Source organism: Parasteatoda tepidariorum, chromosome 3, assembly GCF_982258835.1.
Source record: "Parasteatoda tepidariorum strain Cologne lab strain chromosome 3, Ptep-v5.0, whole genome shotgun sequence".
In the NCBI taxonomy this organism is placed as follows: Eukaryota; Metazoa; Arthropoda; class Arachnida; order Araneae; family Theridiidae; genus Parasteatoda; species Parasteatoda tepidariorum.
Genome location: NC_141757.1, coordinates 41,509,290 through 41,523,035, shown reverse-complemented (window position 1 = coordinate 41,523,035; position 13,746 = coordinate 41,509,290). Strand labels below are relative to the sequence as shown.

General features: G+C 28.2%; 1 protein-coding gene across 2 annotated transcripts in view; it reads left to right on the top strand.

Annotated features, from left to right (window-relative positions):
- LOC107448013 (atrial natriuretic peptide receptor 1) overlaps positions 1–13,746 on the top strand; it is a 257,847-nt gene that overhangs the window by 237,043 nt on the left and 7,058 nt on the right. For both annotated transcript variants that reach the window (XM_087159150.1, XM_087159151.1), the window contains exon 18: positions 3,502–3,570. In XM_087159150.1, the coding sequence (XP_087015276.1) occupies positions 3,502–3,570 (69 nt within the window). The remainder of the gene's footprint in view (positions 1–3,501; positions 3,571–13,746) is intronic.

Sequence of the window (13,746 nt, the reverse complement as noted above, 5' to 3'; positions counted from 1 at the left end):
CTAGGCTCAATGACATATAATACTTAAAAACTTACGCACAAACAAATAATAGTAATGAAAATAGTAATTCCAACAAAAAAGAGCCTAATTTTGGTTATAAAAACCAAAATATGCTGAATGTAAACAATTCAGTTGATACTTTTCCGTTCATATGGTAAAGGCTTACCAGAGAATCTCATGTTTTTTAATTTTAGTTATTACCATATATTTAGTAAACAATGCTATATTGGAAAGTAAAGTTTAACGAATAAATGGTTTTTCGCTATTCATCATTGTAAAATTACCACAACTATAAAATTTTTATAGTTTAAAATAAAATAATCCTGTTTAAAATATTACAAATAGTTTGGTCTTGACATCGGATGTATAAATTAAGAACTAAACAAGATTCTTGTTATAAGAAATAAGTTTGTTTGAATCTTTTTTTATAACTCGTTATGCTCCCGGAAATATCACGGACGCGAGAAGCATCACTATCAAAATTTCACCTCGTCATTTGTCAGGAGTGATTAGAAAGTACAAGAATTACTTAGAAAATTTCTAGAAACTTTTCAAATTATCAAGATATTCAATCCGGACGTTTTTCATAAGTTATCAAGTAAGATTCACAACAAAAATATATGAAGTTTTTTTAAACATTTTTCAGTGCATGAGCAGTGAAAGGACAACTTTAAATGCTCATGTTCTGCTCAGTTTTTTTAGTACAAAACTTTATGCAGTTTTTTACATACAATACAATGACTAAATTAATCGATACAAATTGAAAGTTTATTGCTATACTTTCTGGCATAAGGGATTAAGAAACACTTTTTTCCGTTCGTAATTTATGACCGGTCACTCCAAACTCCGAAAGCTTTGAACTTTATTGATAAGCATGAGGAATCGTTTGATCTAAGCGCTTATAAAATTATAAAATAATTATCTAAGTATTTCTTAAGAAATGTGAAAAAATTCATAAGCTTAAAAGGTCTTTTTCATTATTTTAGCGTAGCTTATTATTTAAATCAATTATTTCTGAAATCAAATTATGTTCTTATGGTATGGGTTATACTGAATCGATAAAATCCTCTTAAAAGTGTGATATAATTACGCCTTTTCTACGTTTAACTTAATAACTGGATTTTCTTCAGTATTTTTTGAAGAAAAAAAAATTCCTTTAAAATACTGTATTCTTTTACTTTATTTCGAAAAAGAATTCAGTTACAGCATAAAACACAGTAATTTTATATTTTAAAACTAAATTAACTGCCTTACTTTTTATTTCATTTCCGATAATTTAATTTCATAAAGATCGGTTATTTAACAGTTATCCTAACGGTAAACTCCTATAAGTAAATCATATATAGTGAACGATAATTAAAAATTCATTTTAAAGCTATTTTTCAAGTATCTTTTCTTTCTTTTTAGTAAAAATATAAAATTTTAAGCATGATTTAGCATATCGAATTTGCACATTTTAATAACGATTTACTCAGAATGTTTCAAAAGTTGTGTATTTTGAATTCATATTCGAATCTATGATTTCCGGTACTTAGTTTTATTTCAATATTTCTTAGAGATTGCTTGAAGTTTTTGTAAAGTTATACCAGATATTTGGCAAAAGAAAAAAGACAAATTCATTTGAATTAATAATGTTGACTCAAAACAGGGAAACCAATTACCTTTTTCAAAATTTTTAGTAAAGACTATTTTTAATTCTTGAGAGTCTTTCAAAAAATGAAGTAAAAAATATTCAAATTATGGATCGATGAATCACAAATTTGCGTTTAATTGGGGGAAAAAAGGATAAACTTAGATAAACTTTATGGTTGGGCAGTTCCAAGAAACAAGGCACATCTACCATAGATCTATTTTTCCCGCACTCTTGATTGTGACTTGGGGAACAGCTTTATTTTTGAAAACAATTCAGCTATCACCTGACAGGAATATCCTGTAATTCCTAGGCCTTAATGCAATGTCGACAAAGATGCTCAAATCTTTGAGCATAATAGACCTCACAATCACGAAGTATATGCCGCGAAGTCTCCTCCTTAAGATGACATCCTCGACAAAGACGCACACATGCTATACCCATAATGTATAGGTGTCTCCTGATGGTGCAGTGTCCAGTGAGAAGACCAATGATCTTCCTCAAGCTGTTCCTGCTAGGCTTAAGAAGCTCTTTTTGACGCACACCAGGGCAGTCAGTATTTAATTCTTTAGTTTGTCTCTGACCATACGAGTTGCACTATTGTCCATTGGAAATCTTGCCACTGATCTTGAAAATAGATGCCCTGGATGATGTGGGAGACATAATGAACAAAGTTGATTTCCCAACCAAATGGAAATATTTTTCTTCCAATAAGGCTACTGTTCCAATTACTCATTGAGATTTACACTGCCTTGGTTTGCCGAAATGGGAGTGCAAAGACTGAATTGGTCTTCACAGCACTTTGATCAAATTCTGTAGAACACATTTGATATGATTTAGAAAACAGAATGCGTATAGTCAGAAAAACCCAACTTACTCACTGCCTGCACTCATTTCAGCTATAAAGGTCTCCCGGAAGGGCGTCCTAGGGCCACCATCTATCAAAAAACTGATGAAAAGTCTCTCCAGATGTGTCCATGCTATTATCAATAGAAAAATGGACCAATATAATATTATAAGTGCATCAGGACTCTGCAAGTCCATGGGGTACCAGGATACGTTTGGTCTGATGGTGCATGATTAACCCGCTCTTCTTAAGTTCAGTTTACACGTGAAAACTTCAGTTGTATTAATTCAATTACTTGAGCACAATATTTTGCTTTATCTTCACGTTAACAAGTTTTCTTCTTTTGTGGTCTCTGTAAATTTAAACAGGTTGAAAAAGTGAGGAAAAATCTAAGTACCAAAAACTTAGTGAGGAATATCTCTGGGATTAATATCTGGGATTTTGACTGTTTCTTCTTTAAAAGTTTTTGTTTGAATATTTTTTTTTACTCATACAATTCACCTTCCAAGTTTTAATTAATATCAGACGCAACTTTATTTCAAATGTCTTTAATCTCACTTAAAATACTTTTTGTATTTTTTTGTATTAAGGCTTTCCTTTCTTATTTTAAATCATTTCCGAAGATTATTTAATTAAAATATAATGTTTTAACTTAATGAAATTCTGCAGATCTGTCAACTACGTTGTAATAAACTCGTGTAGGAAAAAAAATAATATTTGACGATTCCAGTACGGCGAGACAATTTAAGTTTTAATTTTATCCCGGTATTTTTATGAAGATGGATAAAACTGATTTAATTTATTAACGTTTATTACTAATATATTTTCGGAAAAGATTCATGCTTTCAAAATAATCTTTGGCTCCCAGATTAATTAATTCCATACGTCATGAATGAGATAAAACTGTCGAATAGCTATGACTTATATTTGTTGATACAACTGCAAAATCTCAGAATTAAAATTTTTAATTTTTAAACTTTCAGAAAAATGGAATATTTTCATTTTTTATGCCTTTTTTTTACAGGTTGTTGATCTTCTTAATGACTTATACACATGTTTTGATTCCATTATTGAAAATTTCGATGTCTATAAAGTAAGTATATATATTCTCAATAAAATAGGTTATTTAATCTTTTGCAATTTTAGTTGAATTTAATTTTCCTATTACATAAATACTTTAATCACAAAAAAATAATGTAAAGAGTAAAATAATGCTTACCTATTTTCCTTTTTTTATCAATCGAAATGTATTCATCAAAATAAATTTAATTTACAGAATAACATATACATAAAATTTTAGAAGTAAAAAATATTTTCTCTCATTTTTCCAGTTTTATATAAAATTTGCATGTATTATGTTAACATTTGTAGTAGGAGCAAATCTAACGTTTATGTAAACTCTCAAGCTTATTTAACATTACATGTCTTTAAAAACAATTGCTTATATAACCATGAATTAAAATTCTTATTATATTTGAGGCCTGTTAATTAGATTCTCGATTAACTTTTACTGTATGGTTAAGTAAGAATAAACTTAAAATTCTTATTAAACCATTCTTTATCATTGCTTTATTAAGAAATAAAACTTATCTTAAAGTGCTCAAATACTCCTAAAATATTTATTAAATTTTATGATTATGATATGGTTTTAAATTACTCTCCGCATATCTTTAAAGTTTTTTAGATCTTTAAATTAACTTTTGAAAAATGTATTTAACGTATCACTTGTTTTCTTATTTTATTTTGCTAAGAACGAAAATTTGGAGAGAAAAAATGAGCTCATGTAAAAGCTTTATCAGCTACAATATTGATATGATATTTTAAATTAGTATGTCTGTATCCTTGTTAATAAAATCTAAGGACATTATAAAAAACAAAGTAGATGTGAGATAGAAAGTAAAAATGTATTTCAGAAACACTGCGCTTATTAATCTTATATTTATGACACTAGCTATAAACGTTTATTAAGCTCATTTATTTTTATACTTTATACATATACTAACAGCTTTTCCCGGCTCTGTCAGGGAAAAAAATCACGTATTGATTAAGTGATCAATGGGATCAATATGTAATTCTAATAAATAAGTACTTGTGATATTACTATTTAATTTGCTTTTTGGATTAAAAATGATTACATAACTCTTTTAGCCACACTTTAAATCTTTTCGCTGATTCGACTCTTTAACTGACAAAAATTTAAAAAAAAATTTTACAATGTAAATACTTCATTATAAATCTGTAAAGCAGTTATTAATGGTACAAAATTTCCAGTAAAACTAATTCCAATAAAGGATTAAGTTTTACCGGACTTTTTTTAAATTTTTGTAACGAATTCAAAGTGATTACCGTTAGTCATATATATACGTAAAGACCTTACTTTATTTATGCTAACAAAACATTGGAGACCGAAGATAATTGATTTTTGAAAATGCTTGATAAATTGAAATTGAAACTCATTCTTTAAAGACCTGTAAGATAAAAAAAAATCATTATTAAATCACTGAAAAGTGAGAAACACCTACAATTTTAATTGAGACGATGTGTAGTGCTTATAAGGAAAACTCTTTCTTTAGTAAAATTTTCTATTTCTAGATTTTTGTTATGATATATTAAAATAAAGCCTTACTTCTTATTTGTTTCAAAAATTTGAAATAATAGCTATATTTAAAAACAATTTGAACTAAGATATCGTTAAATCTTGTATCATAACTAATGTGGAGAAGATGAAGAAATAAATTGTCTTTTGAAACATTAAATTTGGAATGCTATAACACTAATAGTAAATTAAATAGATAGCTTATTATATTAATATGATGGAAATAATTTTTAAAATATATTATGATAAAATTTGATTTTGAAACACCATGTACTATAATTTAAGTTATTTTTTGATTAGTAAAATACTAGTACATATTGAAAGTGCATAAAATTTCTGAAACCTAATCATATTTTGCAATTTAAGTAAGTAATAGTTCTTATTATAAAAAGTTCCATTCAAAAGTATTTTATTTTCGCTTTACAGTTACGTAAAAATAACAGAAAACCATGAACTTTTATTAATTCCATGCAGATATCTTAGCAAAATCTAAGACAGAAGAGCTGCAGTGGATTTCACGACAATGATAGGAGTGATGAAAATTCCATCTAGCAATTTCAAAGAATGTAACTTATTTCAATGTAGCAACATTTCTTTGATCTTAAAATAAATCTAAATATTTTATATTTAGAAGCATCTTTCTACACAATGCATACCTATAACTGTGCGAAATTTATTAAGATCTTGCGCTCACATGTAGAAATGGATATTACTACTGCCATTATGTCAACATACACCTACACTTTTTCATTAAAACTTATCCAGAAATATGAATTAGTAACGTTTAATTTAGCCGGCTCGGTATTCGAGAGGAGGATATTAAATACTGAGGGAATTTCTCATTTTGTATTATAAAAGTGGGTGGCTTTGTTGCTGAAATTAATCCATTTTAGTGAGATGCAAAATGTTTCTGTTAAAAGTTTAAAATAAATATTACGCAGTTAAAGTAGGCAAAAAAAAATTATTTAAAATTAATTATAATGTGCTTTTTTATTGTGGAATTATTATAAATATTTTCATCTCTTAAAATTGTCCTGATTGACTGCGAAAATTCATTGCTTGAATTGAAAGTGAATTTATTAATTATTCAAATTTTAATTATTTTTTCCTGTTTCTGCACTTTCAGTGCTTTTTACTATTTCTACATTAAGCTTGACTAGACAATTTTCTGAGTTGTTTTAACTAATTGACATTCTTTTTCATTCTTTCTTATTGACATTCAATCGTATGTGAAGTTATATTATAATCATGGTTTAATTCATTTAACCGTTTATCAACCAGTGTGTTGATAAAGTTTTCAGTTTTTTAAGAATTCCATTGTAATCAGGTTGGACCATATTAGCGATTTTGTTCTGTATTAGGGCTCAAATTACCTATTTTTGTTTAACAAATAGCTAAATTTTTTGAGAGTACAGGTAGAATTTGATAGCACACAATACTAACTCTAACAGAAATAATGCGAGTAATTATTTTCCGATGCACAATATTTTTTAAAAAGAAATAAGAAAGTCTATTAGCAAATGGAATAAAAAAAGAGCTGAAAAATTCAAAGTCACAATTTTTTGTTTTAAATGAGAAAAGTTATAATGACTTAACTCTCAGAGATTTTCTTTAATTTGTTTTACAGTTTTGATTAATTTATCATTTTGATTTTCATATTTGATTATTTTCTCGTAAAATATAATTTTACCATGTTGCTTTTTCTAAGTCCTTTGAGATTTAGAGCCAATATTATAGTTTTCCACTTTTCAAAACGTAAATTCTTTAAAGCACTTAAATGAAAAGACAACTTTTGACTTTTTCCCCCTTAATTAATGTTATATATTTGGGCTTTATCTATATTTAAGTAATCTAAAAAAATTGGAAGATAAAGTATGTGGAAAACAATTTCAATTTGCACTAGGAAATTAGCACAATCTTTCTTATAATAATAAGAGAAATAGTCCGGATTACTGATAGATATTTGCAAGAAATAACCTTAATATTGCGCACATTTTAAATATATGCTATCGACCCATTGTAAGAGATGTAACACTTAGTAAACTAACTTGTATATCATAAAACGACAGACAGGTAATTTATTACCATGGAAGCGTAACTACTCTAAGAGTTACACTGTCCGTTCCTGACCTTCTGTAATGGAAGATTCCTTTCATTTTCTACAAAAGATTGCCATTTTACAAGTTATTCAGAAAAAATTCTTAAAATAAATGCCGCAATTATTATTTATCTTAGAAATATTATTCAGTTAGACTTAGAAAACATTTACAACTACTCAGATACTTATATAATCTTATGATAATATTTTTTTTAATTTAAAAGTCATAATAAATAAAAACTGGTAATAGCATTGGCTGGGTGGCACAGTTGGTTTGTCGTCGGCCTTCTGAGCCCAAGTCTGCGGGTTCGATCCCCGACCCAGACACCGGATTTTCGGGATGCAGAAAATCCTCAGCGGACATGTCGTATGATTATGCGGCATGTAAAAGATCCCTGGAGTGCCTTATTGGCTCTTGGCATTTCAGGAAAAATTAAATTCCTTGTGCACTTTAGCATCCAAATAACAGTCTCGGTGCTGCCATCTAGAGTGACAGAAACTAGACGTCTAAATTAACATAGCCAGCGGTATCTCACCCATTGTGGTGGTCCTGAAAGAGTGGATACCACTTCTTGAGAACGCACTAGGTCTGCGCAAGTGTGCGCACTTGTGCAGCTCATTGGAAATGAAATAAAAAATAATAATAACTGACAAAAAGCAATCGGGACAGTTCCGTGAGACGGAGTTGTTGGAGTCTCTAAATGTTTTCAAATTTTGAGACCTATAGAAATCTATTATTTAATGGTTAACGGTTGTCAATCATTTAATGGTTAATTTTTCTATTAATTCAATTCATATTTTTTTCCAGGCATCATTGTTTTATGATTCCTTTATCATTTATTTTAAACGTCTCTATTAGAAAATTAAATAGCAGTAAAAAACTCAAATCTTAGTGAATAATAAAATGCAATTCACCATGTTCTTACAAATTTAGGGTTTGATTGTTCCGCTGAAGGTGGTTTAGCATTCTTCTTAAAATGCACTAAATTCTCAATTTCTAATGTATATTTCACAAATATTTTTATTTTGGTAAAAAAAGGGAAAATTTATTGTCGGTGTAGCGTTTGTATTGAAATGAAAAGTTTGTTTCTAAAACATTTGAATTCTGCACAAAATTGTAGATTTATTACAAAAAGAGAAGGCGGGAATATCTCCACTTTTCTTTGAAGCTGAAAACCAATTAAACGTTTTCTGTTTCCGAACGTAATTCTCAGAACAGTTAGGAACGGAGATCAAAAGCTTCATTCCGCCAAACTCACCCATTTTAATTTTTATTTCAGTGATTCTAAGCTTTTGTAAATTTTGTTTACACGGCTTATATCTTATTGGTATTTTACCCATAAAGGAATTTTTTAAGTTTCAATTTTGAGATTGATTTCCGTTCAGATGTCGAATTTATTGACTTTTTTCTTGTAAAATCCTGATCAGAAACTATTCTAAACGTATTCATATTTGAAGCAGCCCCTAATTAAACAAAAAAAAGGAAAACAATTTATGGAGCTTTTATGAAACTACAAACTTCATAGAAGATATAAATTATTTTTTACTGAAATTTCAACTGCAATGTTTTCATAAAAATGAACTGATTTTCTTAAATTCATCATAGAGTAAAAATTTCCCATTTCATCAAAGAATATTTCTCATAAATCAACAAAATAATGATTCAGAACTAAATCAAAATTCTCATTTCATCAATGAATGACCCTTAAAAATCTATGAAATAGAATGAAAATCTCTTTAGATCAAAGAACGATTTATAAGGTGGATCCTGAAATGTCTATTGGTAAAGAAAATATTTTCACGTGATCGTTGATTAATTGTATGCTTCTGCTTTGAAATACAGTATTTTTAAACTCCCTATTCCAATAATATTCCACCAGGAGTTACATTTCGGCATTCGTTTTCTGATTTATGTTTGAGTGTAAAGGTACTCCTGTTACAGCAACAGAAGTTCAACAAGATTTACCTTTCCTTCTCTTATAAATATTTAAAGCTCACTGCTACTTTGAGATATCTAATATGAGATGTTATCTGAAAATTGAATTTTATTAAGACACATTTTTGTATAAATTCGGGTGCAAAATATATTTTAAATAATAACGTATTTACCAATTATGTTAACAATTATTAACTAAAAATATGTAACTCGAAGCAACGTTGGAGCCATTTTTTGCCATTTCTTATGTTATTTTGGAAGATACAAGTGAACTTCGAAGCTCATATTTTGCGACGTTTTCTAAATTGTTTTGGGTATACTATAATAAGGTGTCATGCCTTTCTGATTATTAGTAAATTAAATAAATATAGAACTACGTAAAGCAGCCAAAAGGGTTAATTTTGACCCCTAAAAGAAAAACGTTAGTTTTGAAGTTTTTTGGTCAGTTTTCGATTTTGCAGAACTGCAAACATTAGGTAGAGGAATAGTATAACGGAAACCGCCGTGTATGTATGATAACCACCATGTTAAAAAATGACACGTGCAATGATTTTCGTGAAGTTATCTATATAGTATCTTAGATTTGATTACCGAAGTAACTAAGTTTACTAAGCTACTTTCGTTCTTATTGAATTATAACTTCGTAATGGCTTCTAAAAGAAACCATGTAGATGCTGATTATAAGCGGTTATATTTGTTATAATCGTGGACAAGAAAGTATTAGTGGGGACGGTTGTTGTCATGTAAAAAATAATGAAAAGTTGTTGTATGACGTTTAAGATTCATAACTTTGATTTCAGCTGATATGAAGTTCAAAAATATTTTTTATAGCATTTGTATAAGTTGAAAAATTGGCAACTGAATTACAACCTGGGAAAAGTAAAGTGCTCTAATTATGGAGTCACATCTTAAATCCAGGAGCAGAAGAATGTCTTCTGTCTCAGTAAATTATGCAGATGAATGTTTTTCGTAAAAAAACCTATATTACAGGAATACTACGTCTAAACAAAAGAAAATGTCCTCCTAGTTTAAATGTCACTTCTTCGTCATAACATCCATCTTTTTCAAAGAAGGCTTAGTATACTGTTCGACAAGAGGCAAAACTTACAAGTGTTTTGCATTCTTTTCCAATGTTTGTGACATCGCTGTACTCAATGCTTGAATCCTTAATCACCCCAATTACTTATTTCGAATTCATTTTCGTGTTTGATGAAGAAGAATAAATTAGTACTTTGCGCATACGATAGTCAGATATCAGCTTAAGCTGTCAAGATTATTAAGTACCTTGAAACATTCTATAACATCATCCTCGCTAACACAGTGCTTTTAAGGACAATCTATTACTTTCTAGCTGATTCTTAACTGAAGGAAAAACATTACGATACTAATTTATGTTTCATGTAACTATTATTGAAATTTATAAAGTTTTCCAAAAAATTACTATATAAATACCTTTAAAGTTGAAGAAATTCATTCTATCTGCCGGCCATGAACAATAAGATGATGTAAACAATCATGAAGAAGTTACAACTCAACAGTTGAAAAAGTTTATCCAGTTTCTTACCGTCCGTGAACCGAATTAACTTCCACTTATATTTTCTTGCGTTATTTTGGCATAACATTGCATTGGTGAAAAATGATATTTCATGGAACATTTTAATTTATTGTTTTCTTCCATAAATAAAATTCAATTTATTAAAAACATGAAGTGCATTTTCTCAAAAAAGTAGCCATGGTCCTTAATGTATGAAACGGATTATAATTTTAAATGTTTGAGTAAACACTATTAATCTTATATAATATTAGCTCTAATATTGGAAATAGGATTCCGGAGACCAGCGTTTTCTAGCTGGACCGTATTACATTGCATCTTTCTATTATTGAATGATATTGTTTTGCTACCAAGGTTGCTCAAGAAAAGTAGAGCAATGACACACTTACGGGATTGAGACAAGTGGTTTGAAGAAAATACGTATATCTATCATCTATCAAAAACTGCTTGATAGTTTTTATTTTTTGAAAACCCCAATACCTTTTTACAAATCCACACACAAACAAATGGAATCACGCAATTTTTAAAACATTTTGGAAATATGGGAAAATGTGGTTCAATTCTTTCAGAATTACGATTATAATAGTTATCAAAATTATATCACTATATGGTAAGATCTACAGAATAAACAACAGATAACGCAGAAGATAAATTATTTAATCAGATTCATCCATCTTTTACCTTTTTTCTCCCTTAAGGGGTCACAGTACCTTTGCAACAATTTTTTAAAATAAAGGTATAATCATTCATTTTGAGGATGCTTTACATGCTCATTTAAGTTATAATCAATAATTTATCTTCAAAAAATGATTAAACTGCTTAGTTTTTTTTAAATTTTAAAAAAAGTCGAAAAAATTCTAAATTTTTAAATCCCTAAGGCTTTTTTATTTTAACATATTTTCAAAAAATTTTTTTTCAGAGTGCTTGCAATATTTATCTTAACAATTTTGTGCATTCATTTGTTGATATATCAATTAGAATACTTTTTATAGATTATTTTGTAAAAAAGTAGGAAAAAAAGGGTAAAAACTCCTGTTAGGTATATATAACATGCCGTAAAAGTTGTAATACCTCATAAAATGCTTATTCCATGCACAGTTTAAATAAGAGTATTATACTCAAGATAAAAAAGTTTACTTCAAAGCTTTATCATAAATAGAAAAAATTCCTTAGGGATTTAATTAAGATTAAGACACAAAATTATCATCTATGCGAAAAAGCACTTTGAAGTCAGACTGCTGAGCAAGTTTCTGTATTAGAACAATTTAAAATCATTCATAACTTTTTTAAAAATGTAGATAGAGAGATGAATTTTTTTCTGTGCATTTGAAATAGTTTGAAGTTTTATTATAAGCAATAAAATTTTTTTTGGTATTTTTGTCATTTTTTGGGTACTGTGACCCCAACTGTGACTTTGGGTACTGTGACTTTGGGTGTGTGTGTGTTAAGGTTTGAATACCAGGAGAAAAGTTTTCTAAAAACTGGTTTATAAGTGTAATAAAACCATGAATTTCGAGTTCGGAAATAATCAATTTTAAATCTTAAAATAAGAAAAGATTTAAAAAGAAAAACAATCGAGTAAAATAAGAGCCAAATAATCCAATATTTTTATTAAAAAATATTATTTAGACACATACTTTAAATCTAAAAGTCCAATAATCCAATCATCCATTTTAATCAATTAAAAATTTCTTGATAAATACTTCAAGATATCTATTAATGTTATTTAAAAACCATCACGTAAAAGTCGACTTTTCTTACCGTTTTATCGAGCATTATATTATATCAATTTAAATATAAGCTTCCTAACAGTAATCTTTCAATACATTTATTCTAACAAAAGCGTCAACTCAGCATAAAAATACATTGTAATTTCTCAAACTTTGTTAGAAAAGAAATACAAGGATTCTTTTTATTAATACAAGAATTTCAGACAATGTAAAGTAAGGATAAACGTTTACTAGGCAATATGTTTTTTTAAAAAAGCACTTCACCTTCTCTGGAGAGGTAGATTCTTTTAAAACTAAATTCTCCTCTCCTATGATAATGCATCATGTTGTCGTATTATGTAATCGGATTTTATTTTTCACCCAAAGAACAATAAATCATTTCTGTGGCAAGAATTGCTTCAGGTGTTCCTCGAAAAGACATCATCACTCATATCGATCTCTAGTCTTTCCATGTATCCAACTTTACTTGCCTCCTCAAAAAAGTCGAGTAGCGGGGAGTGTGATATTTAAAATTCCAGAAGGAACAGGTTCGTTCAAAAAGGAAGAGTGTGTCAAATATGATTTGTTGGGAAATTTGCTTTATCGCTCATAAAAGTTTATCAAAGGAAAGTTTTATTACTAGAATGATAAATTTTCTGAGATACTATCTGTGGTAAATGGAGTTTATGTCTGAAACTATTAAATGAAATCCAAGATAGAGTGAATTTATATTGCCTTGTAAATTTTTTCAAGAGTAATTATTGTTTTAATTGTAAAATTAATATTTTTCTCCCAGCAAAGTTGAAATAAATAACAAATTGTAAATTTAAATTTTTTATTTAATTAAATTTTTTTTCTGCATATTCTTTCAAAATTTTAATGGGATTTTTTTTTCAGTTGTGAGTGACACTTCAAATGATGCGTTTATAAGTTATGCATAGCAGTATATTATTCACATGTGATCAATTAATCAAATGACCATTTTAAGATTCCCATTACAACTGATATGACTACCCATCGTTATGTTTGCAGAAATAATATTATTTTTTGAGGATGGTATTTAATATTAGGAAATGTAATTCAAAACTATTCGTTAATGTTATTTACATATTCTTTAAAGTTGAGTTTTTCAAATGTTATAATATAATTAATAATATTGAAGAATATAAATTATATATGTGAATATACGTGAGACTCAATTTAAGAGGAAATAAAATAGTGAATATAAATATGAATGTTTTACTGAGTAAATCACTCAACAAATTAATGACAGAAGAAACAAATAAAGCAATGAATAAATAATTGAATGAATTATTGAATTGAATGAATAAAAGAAACTTTCTGATGATCATTTAATGTAAACAGGTAGATCAGCGTA